Below are 26,732 nucleotides of genomic sequence, written 5' to 3' on the forward strand. Positions count from 1 at the left end.
GCCCGGCCGCCGCTCCCCGCCCGGGCCCCGCGCGCCGTCACGTGCGTGGCGAGCGTGGTGGTGGCGAGCGCGCCCCGGGAGGGCTCCGGGGCCGGCGGGGGCTGCGGCGAGGATGGAGCCCCCGCGTGCCGCCGGGAGCAGCCTGGCGGGCGATGTCCTGGTACCCAGCGACACCCATCCCCGAGCCCCACGGCGTTGGGTTGGGCCGGAGTGCCCCGGAGTGGGGCTGGCTGCCCGGGCGGGGGTTTCCCTGGACAAAAGGGAGGTGCCTCTGGATTATCTGCTGGGCAGAAATCGCACGGGAGTCGGGCAGTATCTGACCTCAGGCATCTGCATGGCTCTGTCTTTTGGGCATGCTTGCCGTTGGAAAGCAATATTCAACACTCCAGGGATTCCCGTAACTGATAAAGCCTTGAATAGCAGCAAAGCAAGGGTTTGGGTTTGGTTTGTTTTCGCTTTTGTTCCCCCAGCGAACAACAGTGGGTGGGAGATGGATGGGCTGGGAGCTGGAGGAACGGGCCCTTTCTGCTAGGACTGTTCACTGAATGTGGGATGAGGGCTACCAGTGAAAGACATGACTTGGGAAGGAGGCCTGAGGTCCCTTTTCTGTCCTTTGTGGGCTAGAACTTGGAGAGAGCTTAAGAAAAGGTTTAGGAAGGTAGAAAATCTGATTGCTAAGAAATCTTTTTATTTAAATATTTGTGTACATATATGYATGTRCATATATGTATATTTATATATTTGTGGACATCCATATAAATATATACATATCTGTGATCATGGTAGTGCTCTCATAACTGATTCTGACCAGCCTGCTGAAACCTGGTTTGTTCATTCATCTCTTATTAAAAGTTACTGAACTGGAATGTTGTCCACTGGCTACAGCCCAAACCCCATGTTTCTCTTATTTCCATCCCTGTCTTTAGACTGAGATAATCGCCTCTATTTGCTCTGCTTTGCTGAGTTGGTGCTTGTTTTTTGTTTCTTAGCAGCAAAGAGACAGAGTGGATGAAAGTTAGCGGTAACCTGTGGGAAGAGGATTTCATGGTTATTGGAGTCCATAGGAGAGAGGCTGCCTGGTACAGGGGTTCACCTGCCCCCCGGGAGCACAGCCCGACCCGAGTTTGGGCAATATGGACTTTTCTTTAGATGATGCTTGTATTTACAAGCATACAGTAATGCAACGTGGATAAATAAATAGTAATGGCAATGGTTAGTTTGTGTAGACTTCCCATTAGGAGGCCCAACCTCATTTAATTTTTCAAGCTCAGTGGTATGACCGGATTAAATGCAGGGGTTCACAGAGCATCAGGACTTTTGATGGTGTATGAGCATCTAGAGAGAGTGCCAAGTGAGAAGTGACTCCAGCCGTGAGGCCTACTAGGAAACAGATAAAGGAAGGGGAAGAACACGAATGTCTTGTATTAAATATGAGCTCAAGAAGCCGTATTTCACAGAAATAGCCTGTGTAATGTCAAGGTGCTCTAAGGGTGACTGTAAGGACCTTGCTGGAGAACTGGTCCCCGTGCAAAGGAATTGGACAGGGAGCTGAGGGAGAAGAACCTGGACAGTGTGTTTTAGATTTAGGCACTGGGTTTGGGAGGGAGGAGGGCATGTTTGGAAAGACTTAGGTCTTTCCAAGTCAATTTATCTTAAGGATAAATTTACTCATGCAAAATAATTCTTCTGGAATTAATAGGTGGAGATTTTCTTTTTTTTTTTTTTTTTTTTTTTAATACTTTTATTGGTGTGGTNTTTTTTTTTTTTTTTTTCTGAATACTGGTGTGGTCGCTTTTTAGCGTGTAATTCTCCTGCTTCTAACTATATAGACTGAATTTATTCAAAGTAGGTTGTGTCCTCTGGAATTGTTTGGAGATGCTCCTATATACTGGTTTTTGGTGATTAAAGTTGTCTTCTTGGCCTAGCTAGCAATCTAACTAAGAAGCCACAGTGCGTATGAACTGTGCCAGAAGACRATCTAACTTCACCTTTCACAAAACCTTACTCTTCATTAAGAGAATTTCCCAAGAGGGATACAAAAGGGCCTTGCTTTCTGACAAGTGACACAGAAAAATCTGTGAAGTTAGAAGTAGGCAGTACAGTACATCAACGAAATCTAAGCAGGAGTTTAAAAATGAAAAGTGTTTATTCAAAATAATWGAGGTGTGCAAGTGACTGCTGGATGACATTGTGAAAGCCAAAAATATGAATTGGTTCAAGGGAAAAAAAAACACGTTTATGGGCTATCGATTTGTCAGTGATAATTAACCTRTTTGTCATAGTTCAGTCTCGGGCCTCTCAAGTTTTTAATGCTTTGGTGCACTAGAAGCAAGGGTAGGTTCCCAGGGGAGAATGTGTCCTGTATTTCTTAGCTCATCCTAAGTGGCCAGAAGGAATATCACAATAATCCACATGTGGCAGGTCTTGCTGTGTAGTTAATTCATGGATTTAAAATTGATCAGAATGTTTTATAGGTATAGGTGGTTTTGCAATGCTATTTTTACTTAACTGCACGGATGCTGAAATAGGACTATTTAAAAGGAAGAAGTATTTTATGTTGGTACTTAACACATGCTTTTTAGTAACTGCTTTCAATAACATGCTTTTTGTTTTGTTTTTAATGCAGGAGACATATGAAAATATTCCAGGTCAATCAAAGATCACGTTCCTCCTACAAGCAATCAGGAATACTGCTGCTGCCGAGGAGGTAGGTSTCAAGAATGTAAGTCTTCCAAGGAAGACTTCCAAGGAAGCTTGGAAGAAGTTAGTGCTCATCCTTTTGGGAGAAATGAATGAATCGAGCATCTGAAAGACCGGTGGTCCCTCTACATGTACACTTTGCTGTGTCAAATTCACTTAAACTTGTTTCAAAAGCAGTCTTTCCTAAGTGACTGCTTGGATCTGCATTGTTTTCTAGTTRAATATGAATGAATTCTTTGTTTGAAGTGTATAATTAGTACATGAGTGTTACTGTGATGTTTGTTGCAGTAACAGTGAACAAATGCCTTCCGTTTTGGATTCTGCTGCCTAAATGTGTTAAACTTTGCTCCTGTCTGAAACTTCTTKTGCCTTTTAAATCAGAACTAAAGTTTCTGAAAGCTTGGTATGTTTTAATCTGATGACTTCCAGAGTGACTGTAGGCACTGGGAAGATGTCCTAGGAGTTGTTTCCTGTGTCTTATTCAAAGGTGTTTTTATTTTGTCTTGCTTGTGGGAGGTTACATTCATCAGATCACCTAGCACTGTTGTAGAATGGATGGATAGATGTTGGAACAACAGGTAAAAACTATTTCTGTGACAGTATAGAAACAGTGCTGTTTGGATATTCTTCAATAGGTGTGAAGGCTTGTTACACTCCAGTGATTCAGGAAGAGGATTCCTTAGTAAAATCCAATGTTGTTTTGGATTTACTGTACTCTGAAGTTTGTGATGTTTGAAAGGTTCATAGTCAAAGTGTTTGCTTTTCAAATCTGGAGTTCTACCAAGCAAAGAAGGATGTAGCATTTAGATTTTCTGAAGGGTATCATAAGGAGCAAATAACAGCATTGCTTCTCCAGATAGATGGCATTCAGATTGGGGGTAGACAAGATTTTTGCTTTTTGATACTTAGTGTCAGCTTAATGTTCATCTGCCTRCAGGACTGTGTTCCTCGTGACAGAATTCTTCAATGCTATGGTAGTAACTGGTTGCATAAGAAGTGAGGGTTACTTTTTTCTCCTATCCCTCTGAATCTCATGATAGAAAGCTGAAGAACACTCTGTCCTGTATTTAAAATTGCTGCAAAATAAAAATTTTCTGGTGTTCCTCTTCCTTAAGAAGGGAATGTTGTGCCCTTAAGGACTCATCTTGCATGAATATTGCTCTATTTTGTTGAGAACACATTTGATAAAGTCTGAGCTGACAATTGACAAACTCTGCTTATGTTTTTCATGCTTTTATTGATTTGGTTTTTTTTGTCTTTAAACTCCCTTTACACCAATAACGCAAATAGCCCAGAATATGAAATTTTTTCAAAGACTTCCTGATACTTTGGACTGCGATTTGCTCAGCTGCACTGAAACTTCTCACCTGTACAAATTACTCTTTCCAAAGTTGCTAAAGAATAGCCTTTATAAACTACTTTGCCACTCCGATTCCCAGCAATGGGCGATTCAAAGAAAGGCTTAAATAGTTGCCTACAACGTGAGACTACAAAACCCCTGAATGAAAACAATCGGCAGCCATCCCCTCTGCCAAAAGTTCAGCCAGTCCCCAGCAGCGACCTGGCTAAGCTKGATCCGAGTGCTTTGTGCAACAGTGCAGGGCAGCGTTCAGCGCGGGCTCGCAGCGATGCCGGCCTCAACAGCCAGGCCTTTAGTAGCTGCCTGTGCTCTCTATAGATCCCGGAGCCAGGCAGAGCTGAGCCCGGGACAGGGCTCAGGGCCTGGCGGGCAGCATCCAGGGCACAGACAGCCCTGAGCTCGGCCCTGAGCTCAGCTCACGCTGCCTGCTCCTTGACCATCCATTCCCAGGTTTTGGCCAGGTGGGATCCAGCCCAAGGCCTAGCAGTTCCTTCATCCGCCTCCCTCATGAGGAACCAGGTTGCAGACGTGGCTGGAGAAAGTCTCCCAGCCTGTTTGCTGGAGCTGGGGTGGAGAATGCAAGATCTTGGAGTGCTAATTKGACTGCAACACAGTCATTTGAAAAGTTTGGCTGTATAATTTAGGTCTTCTCATAACCAAATGAATAGCCTGTTGCAATAATCACCTCTTCCCTCTGTTTTCACTTCATACTTTCCTCGTAGAAGAGTGACACAGGTCCTAGAAAGTGGCCTCCTTACTAGTTAGGACAGTTTTCTGCCAGACGAATTGCAAGTTTGTTCACCTCGGGCTAAGGAGGGAATTGAACCCAGGTTTCCCACTTCCTGGACAAGTACTTGGTTATGTAATTAGGGCTCCACTTCTTCCTCTGTAACTGCACTTTAAAGAGGTGGCCTGAAAGTTGATACATATTCAAGGTTTATGTGGTGATGTTTATGCTCAGGATAGGTTTTGGGCTCAGTCCTGTTGGCTTACAAACTGTAAGGCTTTGCAGTCCTGATTAACTGCTTACAAGTCTTAGTTATGCATATTTTTTTCTCCTTTCTCTTTCACTTTACTGATTAACTCTTGATTAACAATTTTCAGTTTTGCCCTAATTTCTTAAAATTGTAATTCCAAGCACTATGAAATATTGGAACAAACACTGGGACAGACTGTTTCTGCTGTCCTTGCAACCTACTTAAGAGTTTCTCTGACCTTTCCTTTTTTTTCCTCTCCTTATTATCACCCCATGGGGTTACCTGTCTCTCACTCTGAAAAATGCTGCTCTGCTTTTGCAGCTCCCCATTCCACATTTGAAGGGGAGCCAATAAATTTCCCTTTAWGGTGGATACCTTAGGGCACTGTGAACTTTGAATTGCATGCAGGACTGGCTCCTCAGATGATGCTGTGTAAGCCCATCTTGGGACCAGCTCCTAAATACTGCTCACCTCTACCCATATGTGTTTTTCTTCTCAAGAGCCCGAAAGAATCAGTAAAATGCAAGTGACAATCACTTCATAGTGCTTCTCATAGGCTTATTATTAAAAGTTTAGGTAATCCTTATGTTTCTCAGCACCTTGAATGGTGATGTAGAACATAGCTGTCCCAGATCTATGTTCRTAATTGCTCTGCTTCTTGCTCAACAAGTCAGAAAATCTTTTAAAAAGGACTTTAAAAGTACTTTATATTCTATTAATAAAGGCAATACATTTTAAAATGGATTATTGTGACTATTTTTTATTCTAATACCTTTGATATTCCCATTGTTACAACATGCACATCTTGGTAATTTAGATTACACAAAAAAAAAAACAGTTCTGGGAGAGAATTCTGTATATGTTTGTTGTGTGTTTTGCTTTTTCTTCTCTTTTTTTTTTGTTGATGGATAGAGGTTCTGCTTTTGGAGTGTGCAATTTTTCTGTATTCTTTCTGTTCCTATCAAAATGAATAGCTGTTAAGTTGCAAGTTCTTAAAATACTTGTTCAGATTTTTGTCTTGTAATACTTTATATAAAGGAGCCTTTGGCATGCATTAAAAACACTTGCTTCCTTAATGCAGAAGAAGAGTCCCATGGTGGCCATTAATCCAGCTGTGTTCATCRTAATTAATTTGACAACAGGAATTTTCATCTCCAGATAGATAATTGCTGAAGCAAATTTGCCACTGATGATGAGAAGCAGTTGCTTCTATTGACTCCTTTAGGTATTTGAATTTGCTTTAGGGAATTAAAGGTTTTTTTCTAATCTAGCAATAATAACCAGGAGCCAATTCATTTAGTCTCAATCTTATGTTYTTCTGTATATCTGTTGCTTTTGTCTTACTTTGCAGTTGCTCTGTGTCTGTCAGTTTTCTAATATTTTAAATTCTAATATTTCTCAATTCTGGAGAGGTGGGAATTCTTATCTTTGAGACAACATGTTTTAAGAAAATAAGCTCTACTCCCTATCTGTCCACCTATTACTATTCTAGTAATGGAACAAATATAATGTGAGCTCAGTCATGAGAAACTGGAGAATATGCGCAGAAATATTATGATGCCCTAAGTATGGAAAAACATTGAATCAGAGTTTGTGCCTTGCTCAATCCCAGCAGATGCACCTGCCAGCCCAAGTTTCTGCTAGGGAAATCCACCCTAATGATGAACAGAAATTTAATCTTCAGCAGTTTTGGTGCCCCCAAGGAGGGGAGAAGGAGAGGTATTGTAATATTGGAGTAGTCCGTTAAAGGATTTTGGCCAACCTGTTAGTGGGACTCTCAGGATACGGGGGAAAAATCTTTTTCTGTGTTACCTCATATTTCCTGGTAGTGTTTTTCRCTAGAGGAACCTGCCTTGGGAGGTTCTGCGCTGGGAACGGCAGCATAAGTGGGTGCTGCCATCCTGTTTATTCACCTCCTGACTTCCTTAGCTCTCCTAAAGCTACATATCCTGGTGGCTTCAATCCACACTGCTGCTCATTGAAAAGATTTGAAATGGCAAATGTCATCGTAATTGAACTATTTTTCATCTAAGTACACATTAAATGAAGTCCATCGTAGGAAGAAAATGAGTATATGTTGCATTGGAGTTGAAGTTATTTAACTTTTGAAGCTAGTATTTTTTATTTTGTGAGTTAATGCACATTTTGCTGTGCACATTAAACTTCAAAAGTTTGGGGGTTATTTTTAATTACCATTTGCCTTTCTGGAACCACTGGTTTGTGAACAACCTACTTTCTCAAATTATTCAGTGTGCTTGATGTCTCTCTTTGCATTTAATGCACATTCTTTTTAGAGTTACTGCGCTGCACTTTTTGCTTCTACTGTATATGTAATTATAAATAAATAGAAGCAAGTCATATTCTCATCGAATTGCTGCCTGCAAGCAGCAGTTTGAAGTAAGGCACCATAGAAGGCTAATATTTAGAACTTAAGTTTCCTGCGTCCAACTTGGATTTAAAGGAAAAAATACTTCATCGTACCTCTCCAACAGGCTGAAAGATGTGTATCCTTGTTGTCTTTTTTTTTAAAATTTGCTGTGTAGGTGTGGGGCTCCTTTATTTGTTTGCTTTCTTTTTTTTTTTTTTTCTCTCTCCAAAATGTTATGTTCTGAATTCTTAGAGTTAAATGAGCTTGTGTTTTGAGGATAAGAGTTAGGGTTTAATGGGAATTAGGGTTTAATGGAAAAAAAGGATTTACCATTTAACTGGCAAAGTTAACAAGTGTTGTTTTCGTTTTGTACGATGTCATTCACGTTGTATTTAATTGAACAGGCCCTTTTAAAAATAGCAGAAAAGTGTTTAGTCACGTTATTGAAAAATGTTTGGAAGTCTTAACTACTTGCAAAATGCTGCGTGCAAGATTCAGGAAAAAAAAAGTGATACCTCAGTGAACTCCTGGTTATTTTGTTGAATGTTTTAATAGTTGTGAATTTAAAGAAACACCAACTTTAAATAACGTTTCTGACAGTGTTTTTACCCACTAAAACTGACATCTATTACTTGACGTGTTCATGMACTTACCAAAAAAGTCTACCCGGTAAAACTGGGACATTTGGAAGCGTGATGTCAGTCATCTGTCATATTCATAAGAGCACAACTGTTCTTTTTCAGTGCAATTTGGAGGCAGGCATTGCAGAATACAGAAAAATATTTGAAACCACAAATGCACAGGAACTCAACAAAGCCTGGGAAATGACATCAACAAATTAGTTGATTTGGGTGCCGAATAATGGAGTGGTTTATAGTGCATTAATTATCTACAGAAATAGGATTTCTGTTTTGTTTTCCTTATAATTTTCCTGTCTAAATATTTTAATATGTGTTTTGTTCAACAGGCCAGACAAATGGCAGCTGTCCTTCTACGACGTCTTTTGTCTTCGGCTTTTGAAGAAGTTTATCCGGCTCTTTCACCTGATGATCAGACCTCTATCAAAACTGGGCTGCTGTTGATTATTCAGTTGGAAACACAGTCCAGTATGAGGAAAAAAATCTGTGACATTGTTGCTGAACTGGCAAGGAACTTAATAGGTACTTTATGTATGCTGATATTGTGACACAAAGCCTATGTATTGGTAATAGTTGTATTTTTATCCCTTGCTCTCTAGTCTTGTGTAGACTTTTTCTATACATATGACCTATTAACTGCTCTCAGCCATCAGGTGTAAAATGAAATTTGGTCTTTGTTTACATCGTCCTTCATGAGATAAGATTCTTAAACAGTGTTCTTTAAAATGTTTGACTTCAGGTGAGATTATATGAAGTTTTTAGAAATCCGATTCCGTGTAATTCCCAGTAAATGTTATGCCAAATGTTAGTTCTTCAGTCACTGCTTTGAACACTTGTGTGACTGAAAATAGTGATTTTAAATTCATCATTTGTTTGTCAGTGCCCTTCTGTTTACATGTCAGGTGTGTTTTATACTGTGCCTAGAAACATTTTCAGATTCACTGCTTGGAAATTTAAGAAATAGGCATCACTCACTGCCGTGTATAATTAAGATCTAACTACCTTGAAGTTTATCCTAAAACTTATCCTTAACTTATCCTAAAACTTTGTCCTATGTAATCTAGATGAAGATGGCAACAACCAGTGGCCAGAAGTTCTGAAGTTCTTATTTGACTCTGTCAGTTCTCAGAATGTGGGACTGCGTGAAGCTGCTCTACATATTTTCTGGTAAGCTTTGCCATGTTTCTACAGGTTGGCTAAATCATATCTGTAAAAATGTAAGAAACTTTGTCACAGCTCGCTTAAGTAATCGCATATTTCATCTAATTGTTTGTGTTGTGGTTTACTTGATCCCACGTGTGTGATTCCTGTCTGTAGCTAAAGCAATGGAGTGCATACCTAAAGTTAGAATAATGTGAATTTATATTCATGTCTTGATCTTTTCTTATCCTTAGGAATTTTCCTGGGATTTTTGGGAATCAGCAGCAACATTATTTGGAGGTCATTAAACGAATGTTGGTTCAGTGTATGCAAGATCAAGAGCATCCATCAGTAAGCCATTTTTTTTTTCTTTCTTCCTCTTGAGGAGACAACCAATGCAGTAGTCTCAAACAAAGATTGCAGCATAAATACTAACCAAAGACTTGTGTCTTGCCTCAGACCTGGAACTGAGGGAGTTTGAACTCTAACTTCTGGAGAATAAAAGGGCCAAAACTTTCTGTGGTCCCAAGGCTAAGCAATACAGACTCACATCTGCTCTGCTTACATGCCTCTTCCCAAGTAGTTTTGCCAGGAGAAATCTAGCAGCAGTGGCCCAAAGTAGAGGCAAAGGGGTTAGCCAGCAATGTGGGAGGTCAGGAGCTCCATGCTTAAGCTTGCTTTCTATTCCCTTCATTYAACACTATAGATATGTTCTGTATGTCCCCAAAATCTGGATGCATCAACTACGGTGTATSCTTACTTGGCTGTACGGACATGTAGCAGGTCTCACTTTTCTGAAAGGCTTTCAGGATCCTTGGTTCCTGTAGAGAATTGTATTTTGAAAGTGTCTGGTTCTGGAAAATGCTGAACAGGAATAGGAAACCTCCTCTGGTGGTGTATGGGTTCAGTTTGCTGCTCCTCCAGTGATTGCCCTTTTTTGACCTGTGAAAGTCACCTAGGTAACATTTTTGGAAGCATCACAGAGTCATACTTTTAAAGTAGCACATTTTTAAGTGCTTAGATCACACTTTCTGAGCAGTGAGACTTTACCACTTGAATGCACATTTGAAATTGAAATAAGAAACTAAGGACCCAGTACCTTTTCCTTCTTAAAAGTAGGTAATGCTTGCCACTTTACTAGAATAATGTGGTGGCTTTGGGGGGTATCATAGAAGATACTGATACAAAGGGTCTTCATTACCCCTTTATCTTAGTTTGAAGCAAGATGTAAAAGTCTTATGTTAAAAACAATTATTATATCTATGCAAAAGGAAGAAGATAATTCAGAATATAGTCTCACAATGAGCCAAGGAAGACAAATGCATGTTTCACTACCATTTCTGTTTGCCTGATTTTTCTCTTTTGCCTTTCTTCTAGATCAAGACACTGTCAGCTAGAGCTGCAGCTGCGTTTGTGCTTGCTAATGAGCACAATCTTCCCCTCCTTAAACATTTTGCAGACTTGCTACCTGGAATCTTACAGGTAAGAAACCAARGAGGTAACCTTAACGGGCCATTATCGTCTGCCTTGTCTGTGTCTGAGCATAAATTTCTGGTTTGTAAACTTGTGTAGCACGTGAATTTCTGCCAAGACGTGGGTTAACTATATATTGGTTTGCCTAACATCACCACCAAAAAGATGTGATGGAAACAAGGAGTTTTGTGAACAAAAGCTAAGAATGCATTGATAATTGACAGGATTTGGAGGAAAATAGTTCAGTGSTGATAAATGTATGCAGTGTTACCTGGTACATTAGTTAGAATCCTTTGTAAGGTATTGAACTCAAAACTCACACAGCTGTTTTAATTTAATGACTTACTAGCAAACCAAGTGTCTCATTATGCTTTCATACAACTCTGAAGCTACATTACATTCCTTTCAAGAGGGCTAGAGTTGGGCAAAACTTGGAGTTTAGTATAAGATTGTGAATTTTCTTGAGGAAGCCTGTTTTAAACCTAATCAGAGGCAGATATTAGTTGAGTTGTAAGGACTGCTCTGTCACAGTGCAGGTTCTTGTCTGCAGGAAGAAGCAGAAATAGTTTGTCAAAGTACCTGTGAAAATAGACATAGTGAATTTTTTGGCAATTTGGAATTGAGTAATATCCTTTAGGTTAAAGACAAACTTACTGCTTCAGCACAGCTGGTTCTTGCTGCTGGTGGAAGCTGTAAACGTTGCCTGTGTGTGCTGAGCTGCAAGCTGAGGAAAGCCTGTGCCAAGTTTACTGGCTTCTGCAATTGATGGAAATCCGCTCAATCTTGCTGAGCAGAACTGAGAGGAATTTGTTACTATAATGAACTGGGTTTAAAAAAGTGCACTAGTTTGCATAGGATGTGGATCTTGATACTTTATTTGATCTTTAGTGGGTTTTGTCTGTGACTTTGGCAATGCAAATGGTATTGTTCACAAAATGGTAACTCGTTAGAGGACTTTGGCTGCTGAATAGTGTCTGAGTAGGAGTGAGGCAGGATGTGGGGTGGGCATACCATTTGTCTTGATGCTCAGCAATTAAACAGTATGCTGTTTTTAGGCTTCAGACTAACAGCCCACCTTTAAATGTGTGATACAAGTCTCAAAGCTACTATTATAGGCTATAAAAGCGTATGCTAAGCACTGCATTATTACATTTGGCTTATATTTTCAAGCTTTATTTTGCAACTGTAGAGTACAGAATCATGCTATAAAACCTGTCTCAAAATATTTATTGCAGGAAGGACTAGATTATCTGGCTGTGGTAACACAAGCTGGATATGTAGATCTGAGTTTATAAATAGGAGGTGGGATGTGTTAGAATAGTGAGTGACCTTTGGAGTCAGTTGGATACTTTTTGTTGTTGCTGTAGAAGTTCTATTTGTTGATGCATTGGAGAGCTAAAATCTTRAAATCAAAGTTCTGACTTAACAATTCAGTCTTTTCAGTTAAACTTCCATAATGGTCATGGTTGTAGTTATACATTGAGAATTCCTGGTAGAATTCTTGCATCCAGAACATGTAACTTGCTGTAAAGGTARAACTGCTTCAACTGATTTGTTACTGTCCATGTTCACTGCTACTGAAAACTGCCCCTGCCTCTTGAAGTGAAGCTCACTGTGCCTTTGGAACCTATTGCTTCAAAAACAAAGACTAAAAATAGCAGGGACTTGCTTTAGCACGCTGTCAAGTTGTAGTTGRTATAAAGCACCATTTAAAATAAACTTCCAGTAAATATCACATTGTGCTTTGTCAGGACTAGAAGAAGAATGATAACAATTAAAGGAGAATATTTTAACAAAGATGCAAGAGAACTTCTCGAGGCAGTTCTTATATTAGAAGGTGATTCTCTTCTAGAGTGACATTAGGAGAAGTGATGGATTCAAGATTAAAGTCTTAAAACTTCACAGCTTGTAACTGGCACTTCAGTTTTAAAATGTTTCTGTGTTAGAATATGAGATATTTTGCTAATAAATTTTCCTTTCAAAACCCCAAAGGTGTTTTTAAAGATTTTTTTTTCCTCTTTGGGGTTTTCCTGTCCTACTTCTAGAAGAATTTTAACATCACTGAGTAACTTTGTATTGTGATGGTACTAGAATATCAATCTGCAAAGTTAAAAAGAAGTTTTAAATTACATTTCAGAATGTGGYTATGGGTCAGAAAAGATATCTATAAAATCTTGATTTCTTTCCTGTATCCTGTGAGTGAAAACTGAAAAATCCACTTTAATTCAGTGGMTATCTGGAAAAAAATGAGGATGATTAAAACTTCATGTTCCTGGTGTTGSTAAGTTTAGGCCATTCAAAGCTGTAATCATGTAACAGTAAGAAAGAAGTTAGACTGATTTTATTTCTTTTTGAAAGATTTATTTTGAGTTGTTGTTTATTTGAAGTGCTTTTTGAAGCTGTGCATGTCAAAACATAGTATGGTTTTTGTGTGTTAGCAGCTCTGATTTGTGACCCTATTTTTTAGTATTGTTGTTGTGGGTTAGATTTACATTAGTATTGSTCAAAACTGGAGACATGCAGCAGAATATAAAACTGATTTCCAGAAGGCTTGCTTAATTTTTGGATTCATTGTTTTATCACTTTGTAGTTCCATTCATAGCATTATTTGCATTCCTTTTATTTCATCTTATCCTCATCTTGTGTCTTTTATAGGCTGTGAATGACTCCTGCTACCAAAATGATGACTCTGTCCTAAAGTCCCTTGTAGAAATTGCCGATTCTGTTCCCAAGTATTTACGACCACATTTAGAGCCTACSCTGCAACTAAGTCTAAAGGTAAACATATGAGCTTAATCACAGCCTTATCTTTTTTCTTTTTCTCCTTGAAACTTCTGTTGTAACCATTTTGCTCTAATCCTCTGGCTTAGTTGTGTGCAGATGCCAGCCTCAGTAACATGCAGCGTCAATTGGCACTTGAAGTAATTGTGACCTTGTCAGAAACTGCTGCTGCTATGCTGAGGAGACACACAAACGTTGTTGCACAAGCCAGTAAGTACTCTGCTCATTTTCTGTCTTTAAATATTTTGTTTTCCTTTACAGTGTTAAACTGATGCTGCAGGTGATAAGCAGCAAAATTGTGCCTCCGTTTGTATTTGCTGGTGCTGGCAGCTCTTGGCAACATCCTCATTTGTGCTCCTTACGGAGAAGACCTTTTCTTGTGACTTTTCACAAATGAATCTGTGCTTATGCAGCCACCAGCAATTTGCATAAAATTACAGTGTAGTCTTCAGTAGGTGTTTCCAAGGAAAATACTAGTTTCGTGCTGTTCTGCTGGTTTTGGAAATTTGGCCTGTAAAGAAGGGCTGGTGAGTTAGTGATGAAGGCCTACGTTTCAAGTTTGGTATGTAGGCCAGATACTCTGTGGTGCTGGCAACTCGGAGGACTGAAGGAATTCAGCACACGTGTTGAGCCTCAATGTTGAGTTTAAGCTACAAGTTAAGAAATGAGAGTCTTGGGTAAATACTTAGGCTAGTTAGTCTTATTTAAAATGTGGGCTGTAGATCCTTTGAAGAGGCTTCGTTAATCATGCAGTATCCTTTAAAATATTAAAAAGTAGCTTTGTCTTCTGGCCAATCCCAGGAGCAGTGCTTTTAAATGGCATATACTCTGCTAATTCTGTGTGTGTTTTATCCCTCTTTAAGGGCAGATCAGGGCACTGACAGGGCAGTGGGGCCTGCTCTTAGGAAGGATTCCCTTCCCTCTTACCCTCAGCCCTGTTTGTGCTGGTCTAGATATGTGTGCGGATATGTGGGAAGCATAAAGGCAACGTTGTAARTTTGAGGGACTGTGTGGGAATGAAATGCCTTTTGGTTTGCAACCCAGCTTAAACTTGCTCTTAATGTTAAACAATCGCTAAGGTCAGAGAAGCTCGTTTTGCAGGGTTGTTAAAGCAATTATATTTGGAGAAAAATACAAAGGTAGACCAACAGAATAGCTGCTGTATTGTTTTGGTATTTATGTTTGAATGYTTTTCTCTTACAAAAAATCACTTAGGATCCAATTCTAGCTTTGCAAATCAAGCAAAAATATCATCTAAGGTTRTTTTTGCTAAACCTGATGGTAATTTAGAAGCAAATCTGTGTCTTATACACCTATTTTCTCCCCACAAATGCACTTGGGCTCTGGCCTCCYTCCTTGAGCTCAATATTTAAGATACCAAGGGGTTTACTGTTCTGTCTGGAACAGTTTTGGCTACTTCTTAGTTCTGTCTCCAGAAAATGGCTGGTCATGACACGTTCARACAGTAAGCGAGGCTTAGCAGCCTGTCCTTAACTGGACTGTGAACGAGTCCAAATGTTGTTGCCAGTGAAACCCCAGAGCTTTCTGGAGCAGTGCCTAAAGTTGAACACACAATTCTTCATAAACAAAGCTTCTTTGGAAAACTAGTGTTATGACAGCCATGTTGATACTAATCATAAAGATGATGATGTTTAGAAGACTGTGGGCTCTAAATGTGACTGTAGCCAGGTAGCTTTGAGTGACCGTTTCCAGCTCGACCTGTTGGTAGTAATGGATGTTGTGCYGGTTTTGGTGTCGTGTAGCATTTGTGGCAGATTATAGTAGACTTGCTATCCTTTGATTGTCTAATAATGTAAGCTTATTGTTTTTGAAAAGAGCTTCTGGGCAATATGTTTTTTACTTTTGAGGAAACTATTTTAAGTGACGAGTATATAGTACTCAGACCTCTGGGTATCGCACTAAAGACTTCATAATGTCCATGAAGTTATCCTGGTTTTTATGTAAAAGCACTTTTTGGAAGCTGTATCATTTCTAGCTGAAGAAACGTGGTCACACCAAGCAGTTCAACCAATAATGTGGACTTTTCTTGATACCCATCACACCAKGCTGTCAGGGAATAGTATTTTCTTCCATTGTCAGTTAATGAGGAGCTTCTCCATTCTCTAGGATTGCTTAGGATTTTGCCAGTGTGTAGATTATACTAACACATGTGATGATGTGCAATTTACTGAATCAGTTGCAATAAACCTGATCATCATCAGCAGCAGCTTCTGTGTGCACACCAATTGGAGCTAGGTTTCTGAAGGCTTAACTACAATACTTGTGTTCAGGGTGTGCTCTAGGCTGTCCTAAAAAGGTTCTTAAAGCTCAAGGACTGAATATTTGACTGAAAACTTGTTTGTAGGACAGAGTGAAGCTTTTTGCATGAATGGTGTTGACTTCAAGCAGCTTCTGAGCAGCTGGAGTGATAAGAAGTAGTGGCCACTGCACAGCACCTCTGCTCTGTGCTGGAAGTGCAAGGAATGCTTTTCAGGTTTTGGCTTCTGAAATGCACAGTAACAGGCACTTGCCTGTTCCTGAAGTATAGAACTGTACCAAATCACTGCAGTTTGCTGTGAAAACAAGTCAGAAAGCTAGATGTTATTTATTGTATGGTACCTGGATATTGTGATAAAGTCTGTTTAAAAAAAAATCTGGAAAGATTTATATTGAGAAGAAGATTCAATCTGCAGAGTAGAAGTAGAAAACTGATGGAATGTGTATGAGGCTGTTTGTTTTTTTAAGTCATGAGACTATTACATTGTTTTGGGACTACCTCAAATTCTAAACTAAGACTTTTATGCCAAGTGGTGAACTTTACTGTTAGATGTACTGTGATTGTGTTAAGAAAACTGAGGGGCAAGTATTATTCCTCCACAGTGGGTATGTTCTCTTTCATCAGTATATATTCAAAGGATTATGTCAGAGCCTCAGAGGAACAGGTGAAGTGCTTCTAAGTTCTTAAGATATATTTACTACTTTTATTTTCATGCAAGTTAGCAGGCTTTATAAATGGAACTGAACTCTCAAGTCTCTTTTTTTTTTTTTCCAGAAAAAAGCTCATGTTTTAGTATGAGTCTTGGTGAGAGAATCTCATGGTTTGTTGTTATTAGGTTGTTTTTAATGGATTTGAACACTCAGAAAATACTCTTCTGAATAACCATGCTGAAGTATTGTATGATACAATTTGGCAGATGGGTATCAGACAGACTTAGTTATCTACTATTGGAAGATGTATTTTATTCTTGTTTTTTTGAAGGAAGAAGAACTTAAACTCTAGGCTTATTATTTGAGAATCTTTTGTAAGAAAGTAACGTGATTTTTTTCTTCTTTTCAGTTCCTCAAATGTTAGCAATGATGGTTGATTTAGAAGAAGATGAAGATTGGGCAAATGCAGATGAGCTGGAAGATGATGATTTTGACAGGTAATGGTGGAACTAGCTTATTCAGTGGTCTGTAAAGACTGCCTGACTTTGTAAGAGCAGGACACAACCAGTTCCTTTCTTCACTCTATCTTAACTCCTCTAGTCTTGCTTTCCAAGTTGAGCAATATTCTTTTMTCTTCCTAGATCCTAGGAGTGGCAATTAAAAACATAACATGAATTGAGAACATAAGCAGCAGAAAACTAGTATAAGTGGCTTAGAATTAAAAGTAACTGTACCTGCCTTCAAGTACRGTTTATATGTAGATTGTTTGGGTACTGCTCAACTCGGCTTAACTCTCTAAGTATTCATGTATTGCTGTAATTCTGCATTCAAGCTGGATGTCTGCTTGCCTGTCTCCCTTTTTTCTTTTAACTTTTCCAACTTTTGTTCCTTCTGCAACTTGTTACTCTGTTTATAAGTCATTACTCCTAGCCTTCTAAGTATGGGACATATCCTGATGTAGCTAGAACYCAGGCTGAAGGCTATTGACCTGGTTAGTCATCTCCAGCCAGTCTCTGCTGGGTCCCAGACCTTGTGGTGGCATAGAAGGACCTCAGAATGTATAGTGGAATTGATCACAGGTCATCTAACTAAAAACTGTACATTTTGCAATTATTTTAAATCTGCTAGTGTGCCTACAGGTGGCTTATCCTGTTGATCCTGAGGTGTGAAACATCTATTGAGGACGCCCAGTCCTTTTGTTTTGTTAATCCCTGCCTACTTTGCAGTTTGCTCCAGCTTTTCACTGGAACAATAGCAGTTTGTGTGCTGTTGTCCAAGTACAGATAACATGAGGCATGAAATAATGAAGTAGTTATCCCCACACTTCTGTAAAAACAGTGATATTTGTTAACCAATCTTGACATTTTTTTGTCAAGGCTGGAGTCTCCCAAGACTCAGGTAGCTGTAAGGAGTGTTTCAGAACAGTTGGTCACAGAGTACACTAAAGTTTTACCAAATACATGAATGAAAAGAGAATCCTGAAGGCAGAATACTGAGAAGAAAAACTTTTTCATTGATGTTTCCTTACTAATGAGTGATCAAATCAAGTTACTAGCTGTGCAACTTTTCCTTCTCTGAAGCAGTCTCCCAAGCTTGGTCTTGTGCACTTCTGTGTACATTTGTCTTGAAATATTTCATGTTCAGTCATGCAGATCCTTCCCCTCCACTCAGTATTTAAACTTGCAATCTTTGTAGGAAGACAGTCTGTAAAAAATGTCTCTTTGCCACTGAATTATATATAGAGACTTCTCCTAGGTACCAGGCATGTAGAGTTACTTTGAATAGGAATTTATGGAAGAGCCTGTTTAGTCTGTTTTGGAATATATTTTTTTTTTGTTATTGTTCTTCTTGCTAATTGAATTCAAAGAAACTCTTTCTGATCCCTTTTTTTTCTCACAATAGGCTGTAATTTTTTGACCTGTTTTTTTCCCTCAACTTTGTTTTTCCACATAGGTAGAACTGTTAGGTCCACTGTATTAAGGTTTTTTAGGTGTTTGAATCCATTCAGCTAAATTTCAAGGGGAAAAGAATATATTCTTTGAGCTCAAAGGAAAAAAAAAAGTTAAGTGTTAGCAGTCTTTCAGGGTGCGGAAATTTGTTCAGATGACCTCTTTCTGGCAACTTAGTAAGTCCTCAGTATCATCCCCATTAGACCTGCCAATTTCTCCTTATTGTCAGCATAGTAACTTTGTTCTTTTAAATGCAAGTTAGCTGCATTTAAAAATTAATTTCTAAATTAAAAATGATTTAGAAATAATTAGGAAGCTCAGGATTTTGTGCAGCCCCAGAAGCAGGCTGCCACTTACAGTGCCTGTCAGACTGCAGCCTGCCTCGGGTGTGCGTGCCCTGACCAAAGGGGATGTGAGTCAGCCCCCACACACAAATCAGCCTGGTTTAGTGTTTCCACCTTCTAGGCTGACTTCATAGAGCAGGAAGAGATTAACCCGACTTCCTCTTCCCTTGGCAAAGGCAGGAGAATGTGGCAGGGAGGAATGCCGTCACCCTCATAGGATCGTGGTTTCCTCCAGTCGGTTGTATGAGTTCATGGTGAAAGCCAAGAGCTCAAGTTCAGATGAGAGCTGCTGTTCTTCTGTGTGCTTGTTGCAGTGAACGTCGTCTGCACCAATGCTGTTTTCATGCTGTTAGTGGTTCTCTTTGAGCCTTAATAAGCTGTGTCTCTGAAGGCAAACACAACGTGGAGGATATCTGTGTCCRTCTCTGAATTTCTAGACTGCTTATGACTTGTTGTGAGACTTGGGGATTTGGGCAGGCTAGTTTGAAGACTCCTATTTCTGACAGTGTTAACTTCTGCTTGAAAGAAGATTCATCCATTTCTGAAACCTGTTGCTTATTCATTTCTTTTCCCTCAGCAAGGGTGTTCAGGATGCACTGTAATAACCTCAAGCTATTACTCTGAACATGTCCAGCCAGTAGCAATAGCTAGCAGTGTCCCGGAAACTTTCTTCCCCCTTTTCTGCAGGGAACAATTCTGTTGGGTGGAGCAAGTCACTTTGCACAGATGATGTTTGGCTATTCTCAGTCCTGGAACTGGCTGCAAGTCCCAGATTCCTCACCTAGATTGGATGTTTTCTGCCTGAGTCACTGGCAAGAAGTGCATGGTAATAGAGTTCTGGTACTGCAGCCTCACACATGCACACAAAGCAGCACTTCTTAAATGCTGAACCCTGAATTCTGCTGGTTCCCTTGATTTATAGCAGTTCCAAACTGAGTCGTGTGGCCTCTCACGACTTTTATACAAAATATGCTGGCCRGAATTATTGCTTAATTGATTGTAATTTAAATTTATTGCTTTCTAAATACATGCAGTTACTGTAAAATTCTTTCCATACCTTCCRTCTTAGTTAGACTCAAGTTCCTCTTGAGTTAGGCTTAAGCGTTTATTATTTGTAGCCCATCGAATAAGTGGAGCCATGAGTGAAAATCAACATTTTGTAACTAAAGCATTCCTGATATAAGTATGTGTTTTGGATTGGGCACGCTCTGTTTCCTTGTGGAGGATCATGTATATTCAGATGGTAAAAGTTTGAAAGAACAGAAGTGCAAAGAAGGCACATTTGTGCCCCATTGAACTGTTTTATTTATTGTGGATATCAAACTATTTATATTTTTATAACTGTTATTCAGCAATGCAGTTGCTGGTGAGAGTGCATTGGACAGGATGGCATGTGGCCTTGGAGGAAAACTTGTTTTACCTATGATTAAGGAACATATTATGCAAATGCTTCAGAATCGTAAGTAATTGTAAATTCTTAAAATTCTAGCCCTTTCAAAAATGTCAATAACTCTTAGAGCTTCCTGTTAAGTTTGGTTTGGTTTGGTTTTTTTGACACTTCCTCTTTTGATTTCAGTAACAAGAACTGGAGATGTGATAGGCTTGGAAAGTTAGACCTTTTGGACAGAGATTTATCAAACTTACATACAATGTATTTTTTTCTACGCACCATGAACAACTAAACAAAGATGTCAAACCGTAAACTGCAATCTTTAACCTTGTTATCTGTGAATTAAATATCAATAAGAAGACTTTCTGTCCCCTTAAATCATTCTCTCTAAATCTTTACTGTGTGTACCTAAGCTGCTGCTCTTTATGCTGTAGATTTTTTTTTCCCTTTGGAAATGCCTCTTTTAAGTGAGGTGTTAATACTACAGCGCCCATACAGGAGAGCTTGTTTCTGCTGGAATTTAATGCATCCCAGTGCAGTGGCCCTTGCTGGTGGGCTGGCTGTGGTTTTGGTATGCTCATTCTAGTATTCAGCTCATGAGCACATTCCATATATTCTTATCAGTTGCTCTGAATTCTTCATTTTTCAAATATCTGTAATTGCTTCAACAAGCATTCAGACAACCATTGTGCATTTGTTGTGTGCACTTTCAAGTGACCTGTGCTCTGGGCTTTCAAAACAGAAGATAACATAGAACTTCTGGGCTCTTTTCCTACCTAAACAGTTCAAAACACCATCTCAGAAAGGTTGTTACATTAGATATGGAATATRGGGCTACTTGGAGAAGGTACCTGCTGCAGTGTGTAAACATTTATTAAGTTAATTGGGAAATAAATATTTTGTTGAATATTTTGTGGAGTCTCCTTCTTTGAAGAAAACTATTTTGAGGGCTGATTAATCTGACTTGTCAGTGTTTATATCTTCAAGGTGAGCAAATATCTAGTTTTGTAGTGCCTGTAGAAGGGAGTCAATGACTGTAAGGCCCTTCTGTTCTAGAGGGATGAAATCACACTGATGATGAGTCTGGGAATTCTGTTTTGATGATGTTCAGAGGAGGAAAGGGAAGTGGGGATGGGGAATCATTATCCTGATGCTTCATTGCTTTGGTTCATTCAATTAAAATGCAATTCCCAGACGTTAGCACTGCACATTTGGCTGCACATTTTGGCTCAGCAGTTTAGAACTTCTAGATCTGGATTTGGCCTGGATGAGAGAACCAAATTTGGTTATGTGCACCATTGGAATTATGCATAAGGAAAAGTATCTAAAAAAGATAAGTTGCTTAGTTTTCCATCCCTTCCCGCTTTCTTTCCATCCCAAAGTAGGTGATTTGTGTGTCTTGTGCCATGTAGCTTCCACAGTTATGACTGTTGCTGTTTTGTCTCCTGCAGCTGACTGGAAGTACCGGCACGCTGGCTTGATGGCCCTCTCGGCCATTGGGGAAGGTTGCCACCAACAGATGGAAGGGATTCTGAATGAGATAGTTAATTTTGTTTTGCTGTTCCTTCAGGATCCTGTGAGTCCAATTCAGATACTTGTATCAAAATGGTTTCACCTCTGCTGTTTTGGCTACTTGTTAACTCCTTGAGGGGATTGTTTCTTTCAGCACCCCAGGGTAAGATACGCCGCTTGCAATGCGATAGGGCAGATGGCAACAGACTTTGCACCTGGTTTCCAAAAGAAATTCCATGAGAAGGCAAGTTGTAGATCCATAGGGGAAAAAAGTGATACAGCCATGTTCCATGCAGAAAATTGCTTTTTTATCTGAACATAAGTTTTCCTGTTGCAGGTAATAGCAGCTCTTCTGCAGACTATGGAAGACCAAGGCAATCAACGTGTCCAAGCCCATGCRGCTGCTGCGCTCATAAACTTCACTGAAGATTGTCCCAAGTCGCTGCTTATTCCCTATTTGGATAATCTAGTGAAGCATCTTCATTCCACTATGGTGATAAAATTGCAAGAGGTATAGTATACTGAATGAGTCGCTTTGTGGAGAGCCATTTGTCACATACCTCAAACTCTATAGCTGAACGTAACGTTTGCAATAAACAGTAGACACATCTGCTGACATTGTTATCACCTGACAAGATCCAAGACACACAAAATAGCAGAGTTTTAGGTGTGGTTTGCTTTAAATATTCCTTGTGGTTTAGAAATATAATCCTTTCTTTTTATTTTTCCCTCTCCAAGTTGATACAGAAAGGTACTAAGCTAGTTTTGGAGCAAGTTGTGACTTCGATTGCATCAGTTGCAGATACAGCAGAGGAGAAGTTTGTTCCCTACTATGACTTATTTATGCCCTCTTTAAAACACATTGTTGAGAATGCTGTTCAGAAGGAACTCAGGCTTCTACGAGGAAAAACTATTGAATGCATCAGCCTAATTGGTCTTGCTGTTGGTAAAGAAAAGGTAAGCTGAGGTGTCATTGGAATGCCTAAATATCTTTTTAAATACACTTGTCATCATATTGAGGTATTGTTGCATTCATCTGTTGGACATTTAGTGTTGTATTGGATGGCTGTTGAAGAGGAAAAAAAAAMCAAAGTCAACTTCATTTTCAAGTGAAATAGTGAAAAGTCTCATTCGRGCAGTTTCATCATAGAGACTAAAATGTGTGTAGCTAAAAGGATGCTTAACAAGAACATGGCTTTGGAAGCAGAAGGCTCACAAAGGTTTGAGTGTGTTTCCAGTAGTATTGTCATGTTTTTTTGTTATGAGGTTTGCTATGTTTAACAACWTTTTTTCTTGTTGATAGTATGTTGGTTAAAATGCATATCCATAAAAAGGCTGAGGAACAACTGTAAACTTTATCAGCTTTATAGCTGATAACAAGTTTGAATTGTCTGCGGTCTTTAATTTTAATGAACGGTGAAGACAGAAAATTAGCATTTTAAATAAAATAGCATGATGTACAGATTGGGAAATCAGTAATAGCAAAAATAAAATTTCTGCCCTTTTCTTTGGCCTGGAAGAACATCTGCCAAGCCAACTTTCATGTAACTAAATTTAAAACCTATTATTAAGTAGAAGTAATCTGTGATACCTTTTTCTTGGAGGACTGCTGAAAATCCTTTTAGTGTCAGATCTCAGAAGTGGATTATAGTATTTAGCACGGGGAAGGGAGTTGAAAGCTGGTAGGTATGTAACATCACRGGGGCACCTGACATGACCTAAATTACTACTAGCTTATGGGCAGTATGCTCGTGGTGTTGGCTTATCCCAGTATCACAGAGAAGTCACAGTAGTAGGGAGGGTACCTGGGGAAGTTAGAATTGTAAGATTCTTTTTGTGAACATTAATCCTCACGTAGTGCTTTTTTAATAATTGTCCATTTGCTTTCACATGTGTGAATAGAAGTATGGTCATCTGATGACTTTGTAGTGCAGCCAAGAGAAGAACTTGTGTTTTCACTTTCATCCTCGTTTCAAAGCTTTTCCAACCTTAGCTTGTGCTTTGAGCGTGTTGGTACTAATGATCACTTAAACTGTTTGGTGCTGAGTTCTGGAAGAGGACTAGTTTAAAGTCAAATTTGATCCGAAAGACACTTATGGCTATTTCCTATTTCTAGTTTATGCAGGATGCCTCGGATGTCATGCAGTTGCTGTTGAAGACACAGACTGACTTTAGTGATCTAGAAGATGATGATCCACAGGTAGGCTAAAAAGTATCTCTTTATAGCAACATCTTTTGGTTAGTATTTAACACACTCTTTGTGACATTTCTAAGAAATGTAATTACATTATCAAAACAACCGTTCACGCCATCCTACCTAGGGCACCAAGTCTCGGTTTTTGTATGTCCTAGCATCTGCTTAGTAGAGCTCCTAATTGCCAGATATTTTTTTGGAGGAGTGCATTTGAGATCTGTCTTGCAGGGTCTATATTTGCTGAGGGAGTTTTAGCATGTGTGCAGTCATTCCTCTTCTATTAGTAACTACTTTATTTGACATTGTGTGATCTATTCACTTGTTGTCACCTTTTATAAATAGTTCCACGAGTTTCATTAGATGGCTCTTCTAATAAGTGCACAGCTATTTTGACATGTGCCTCTGAAAACAACTGTGTCTCTGAAAACCCAGTACAATGGCCTCTTGCAGTTTTCAGAAATGAAGCTCAAGAGAAATTTAATCTCATTTAAATTAAGAAAATTCTCTATTTCATGTTGAAGTTTTACTTGTCAAGACAGTCATGATTGCATTGCAAGYACATCTTCTATTATTACATTTTTATGTGTATAGAAACTTTTACAGGAGATGCTGTTGTTGCATGTTTACTTGCAGCTGTTTGAGAGGTGTTTGGAAGATACATTTTTATATATCTTGCATGTTAAACTAGCTTTTCTCCTCCTTGAAATGTTTTATGCACTATTGACAAATTCTGCAATAAAACAGTCCTATTGCATAATGCTTTTCTTACAATTTCCCTTTAAATAAACATGAAAATAAATTCTCACTGCACTCTTTGTAGATTTCTTACATGATCTCAGCATGGGCCAGAATGTGTAAAATCCTTGGAAAGGAATTTCAGCAGTACCTTCCTGTTGTCATGGGACCTTTGATGAAGACGGCTTCGATTAAGCCTGAAGTAGCTCTTTTAGACAGTAGGTTTAAGATGATCTTTTACTTGAGAACGAACTTAAGTAAAAGGTTCTGTAGCATTTTTAGAAATCTTTTTTGCTTTGTGTAACAGCACAAGATATGGAGAATATGAGCGATGATGATGGCTGGGAGTTCGTAAACCTGGGAGATCAGCAAAGTTTTGGAATTAAAACTGCAGGCCTTGAGGAAAAAGCAACTGCCTGCCAGATGCTGGTGAGTAATAGAACAGTCTTAGTGAGCTACTTATTGCTGGACTAGCAAATSTGAAGCCAAAATCTGTAATGAAAGTACTCGTTATGGTATCAGATTAAGCCTGTGTTTCTTAGGGCGATAGGCTRTGCTTGGATTTTGGACTCTTTACTATGCTGTTTGCTTCATCAAATGTTTCTTTGTACTTGGTACTTTGAATTTTTAAGATGAGCGGATGTTTTTCCCTTACTTCAATAGAACCCTCAAAGAATTGGAAAAGTAAAGAATAAATGGTTCTCTTTTTTTTTTTCTTTTTCAGGAGTTGAGGTTTCTGTATTCAGTTTTAAAAAAAGAAAAAGAAAAATTATGGATTAATAGTAAGAACTCAGGAACTCAGGTTGCTCTCTGGGTCTCTTCAAAGTACCTTAAGTGAGGGCTAGGCAAATGTATTGCTACATATTTTCTTTTTAAAACAAAAATCTCAACCCTTTAATCACCTCTTTGTTCATCTTTCCTTGATTGATAGTTCCATAATTTTAGAATATTAGTAGTAATATTTCACTTAACACTGATGCTTTTGTGTTTTGGTTTCAGGTTTGCTATGCAAAAGAGCTAAAAGAAGGATTTGTAGAATACACAGAGCAAGTTGTAAAGCTGATGGTTCCCTTGTTGAAGTTCTATTTCCATGATGATATCCTTTTAATGCAATCTGTTGTGAAAATGGGAACAGGGATTGGGGGAGCCAAAAGATTGTGCATATTCTCCTAAATAAGTTGAAAGTGTAAGGCAGCAATTTTAGATGGTGTTTTATATTTTTTTCTTTGTAGCAGAAATTTTGTTTCTGAGAACCTCTTTTTTACACATAGCATCTTAAATAGGGAATCCAGTCTCCACTCCACCTTCCCCAGTTTCTCTTGAAAAATAAGCTTGCCTGAGGTGTCGAAAGCAAACAGTACAGAAAATATAGYTTATGGTCAACAAAGACTTTGGAGAGCATCACTAGCATGGCCTGAGACGGGCAACAACTTTTAAATGGCCAAGAGTTCAGCTTTGCTATGATGTTGGTGTGCATCTGGTGAGGAAACCGAAYGCAAAGAGAACACTAACATCTCACTTTCAGGTAGGAACGTCCTAACTTTGCAGTAGTAATCGTAGCTTCCAAGCTAGGTTTCTGAGCACTTTGTTGGCTGTGTTCCTGTAATTTCCTTAATCCCCAAACGTGTTCGGGTGGCAGCGGCAGAGTCCATGCCCCTGCTCCTGGAGTGTGCTCGGGTGCGCGGGCCYGAGTACCTCACGCAGATGTGGCACTTCATGTGCGACGCGCTCATCAAGGCCATCGGCACGGAGCCGGACTCGGATGTGCTCTCTGAAATCATGCACTCTTTTGCCAAGGTGACTCCAGTGCTCTTAGAAACGTGGGCGTGCTGCTCTTGGTAGCCTTTTGCAGTGAGAAAGAAAATTCGTGTTGTTTTAAATGACTGGCAGAAATGCAGAGCCACCTCTGGATGTGCTTTACTCGTGATTTGTGTGTGTGAGTGTATGTAGCTTGGCTATAAACACTGCTATAGCTGACTGAAACTTAGCCTTTGGCTCTGCATAGCAATGTAAAGCAAGATTCTTGCTTTAAAGAAGTAAAATAAGTGAGTTAGCCTAAAATTAATACCAAATTTTCTGATTTTAACCACAAGATATTAAGCCATGTGGCTGAAATGAACATGGGTATTACACTTTGTCTTCAATAGGAAAATTGATTGCAGTATAAATGTTCTGTTTATCTTTTTTTTTTCTGATCACTTAAACTTGTATCAATACATCCACTGCATGTTTCAGTTTCATTG

General features: G+C 39.2%; 1 protein-coding gene across 1 annotated transcript in view; it reads left to right on the plus strand.

The window, feature by feature from the left end:
- The first annotated feature begins 2,620 nt into the window (after positions 1-2,620).
- Positions 2,621-26,732, plus strand: part of IPO5 (importin 5) — a 33,552-nt gene continuing 9,440 nt past the window's right edge. The window contains exons 1-18 of the mRNA XM_026042702.1: positions 2,621-2,707; positions 8,373-8,565; positions 9,108-9,210; positions 9,438-9,534; positions 10,561-10,665; positions 13,312-13,434; positions 13,527-13,647; positions 16,775-16,862; positions 20,011-20,117; positions 21,500-21,624; positions 21,715-21,804; positions 21,898-22,071; positions 22,299-22,517; positions 23,677-23,760; positions 24,575-24,707; positions 24,797-24,918; positions 25,489-25,585; positions 26,114-26,286. Of these exons, the coding sequence (XP_025898487.1) occupies positions 2,621-2,707; positions 8,373-8,565; positions 9,108-9,210; positions 9,438-9,534; positions 10,561-10,665; positions 13,312-13,434; positions 13,527-13,647; positions 16,775-16,862; positions 20,011-20,117; positions 21,500-21,624; positions 21,715-21,804; positions 21,898-22,071; positions 22,299-22,517; positions 23,677-23,760; positions 24,575-24,707; positions 24,797-24,918; positions 25,489-25,585; positions 26,114-26,286 (2,241 nt within the window). The remainder of the gene's footprint in view (positions 2,708-8,372; positions 8,566-9,107; positions 9,211-9,437; positions 9,535-10,560; positions 10,666-13,311; positions 13,435-13,526; positions 13,648-16,774; positions 16,863-20,010; positions 20,118-21,499; positions 21,625-21,714; positions 21,805-21,897; positions 22,072-22,298; positions 22,518-23,676; positions 23,761-24,574; positions 24,708-24,796; positions 24,919-25,488; positions 25,586-26,113; positions 26,287-26,732) is intronic.

Source organism: Nothoprocta perdicaria, unplaced genomic scaffold, assembly GCF_003342845.1.
Source record: "Nothoprocta perdicaria isolate Ctin4 unplaced genomic scaffold, notPer1 scaffold_311, whole genome shotgun sequence".
NCBI classification, from domain to species: domain Eukaryota; kingdom Metazoa; phylum Chordata; class Aves; order Tinamiformes; family Tinamidae; genus Nothoprocta; species Nothoprocta perdicaria.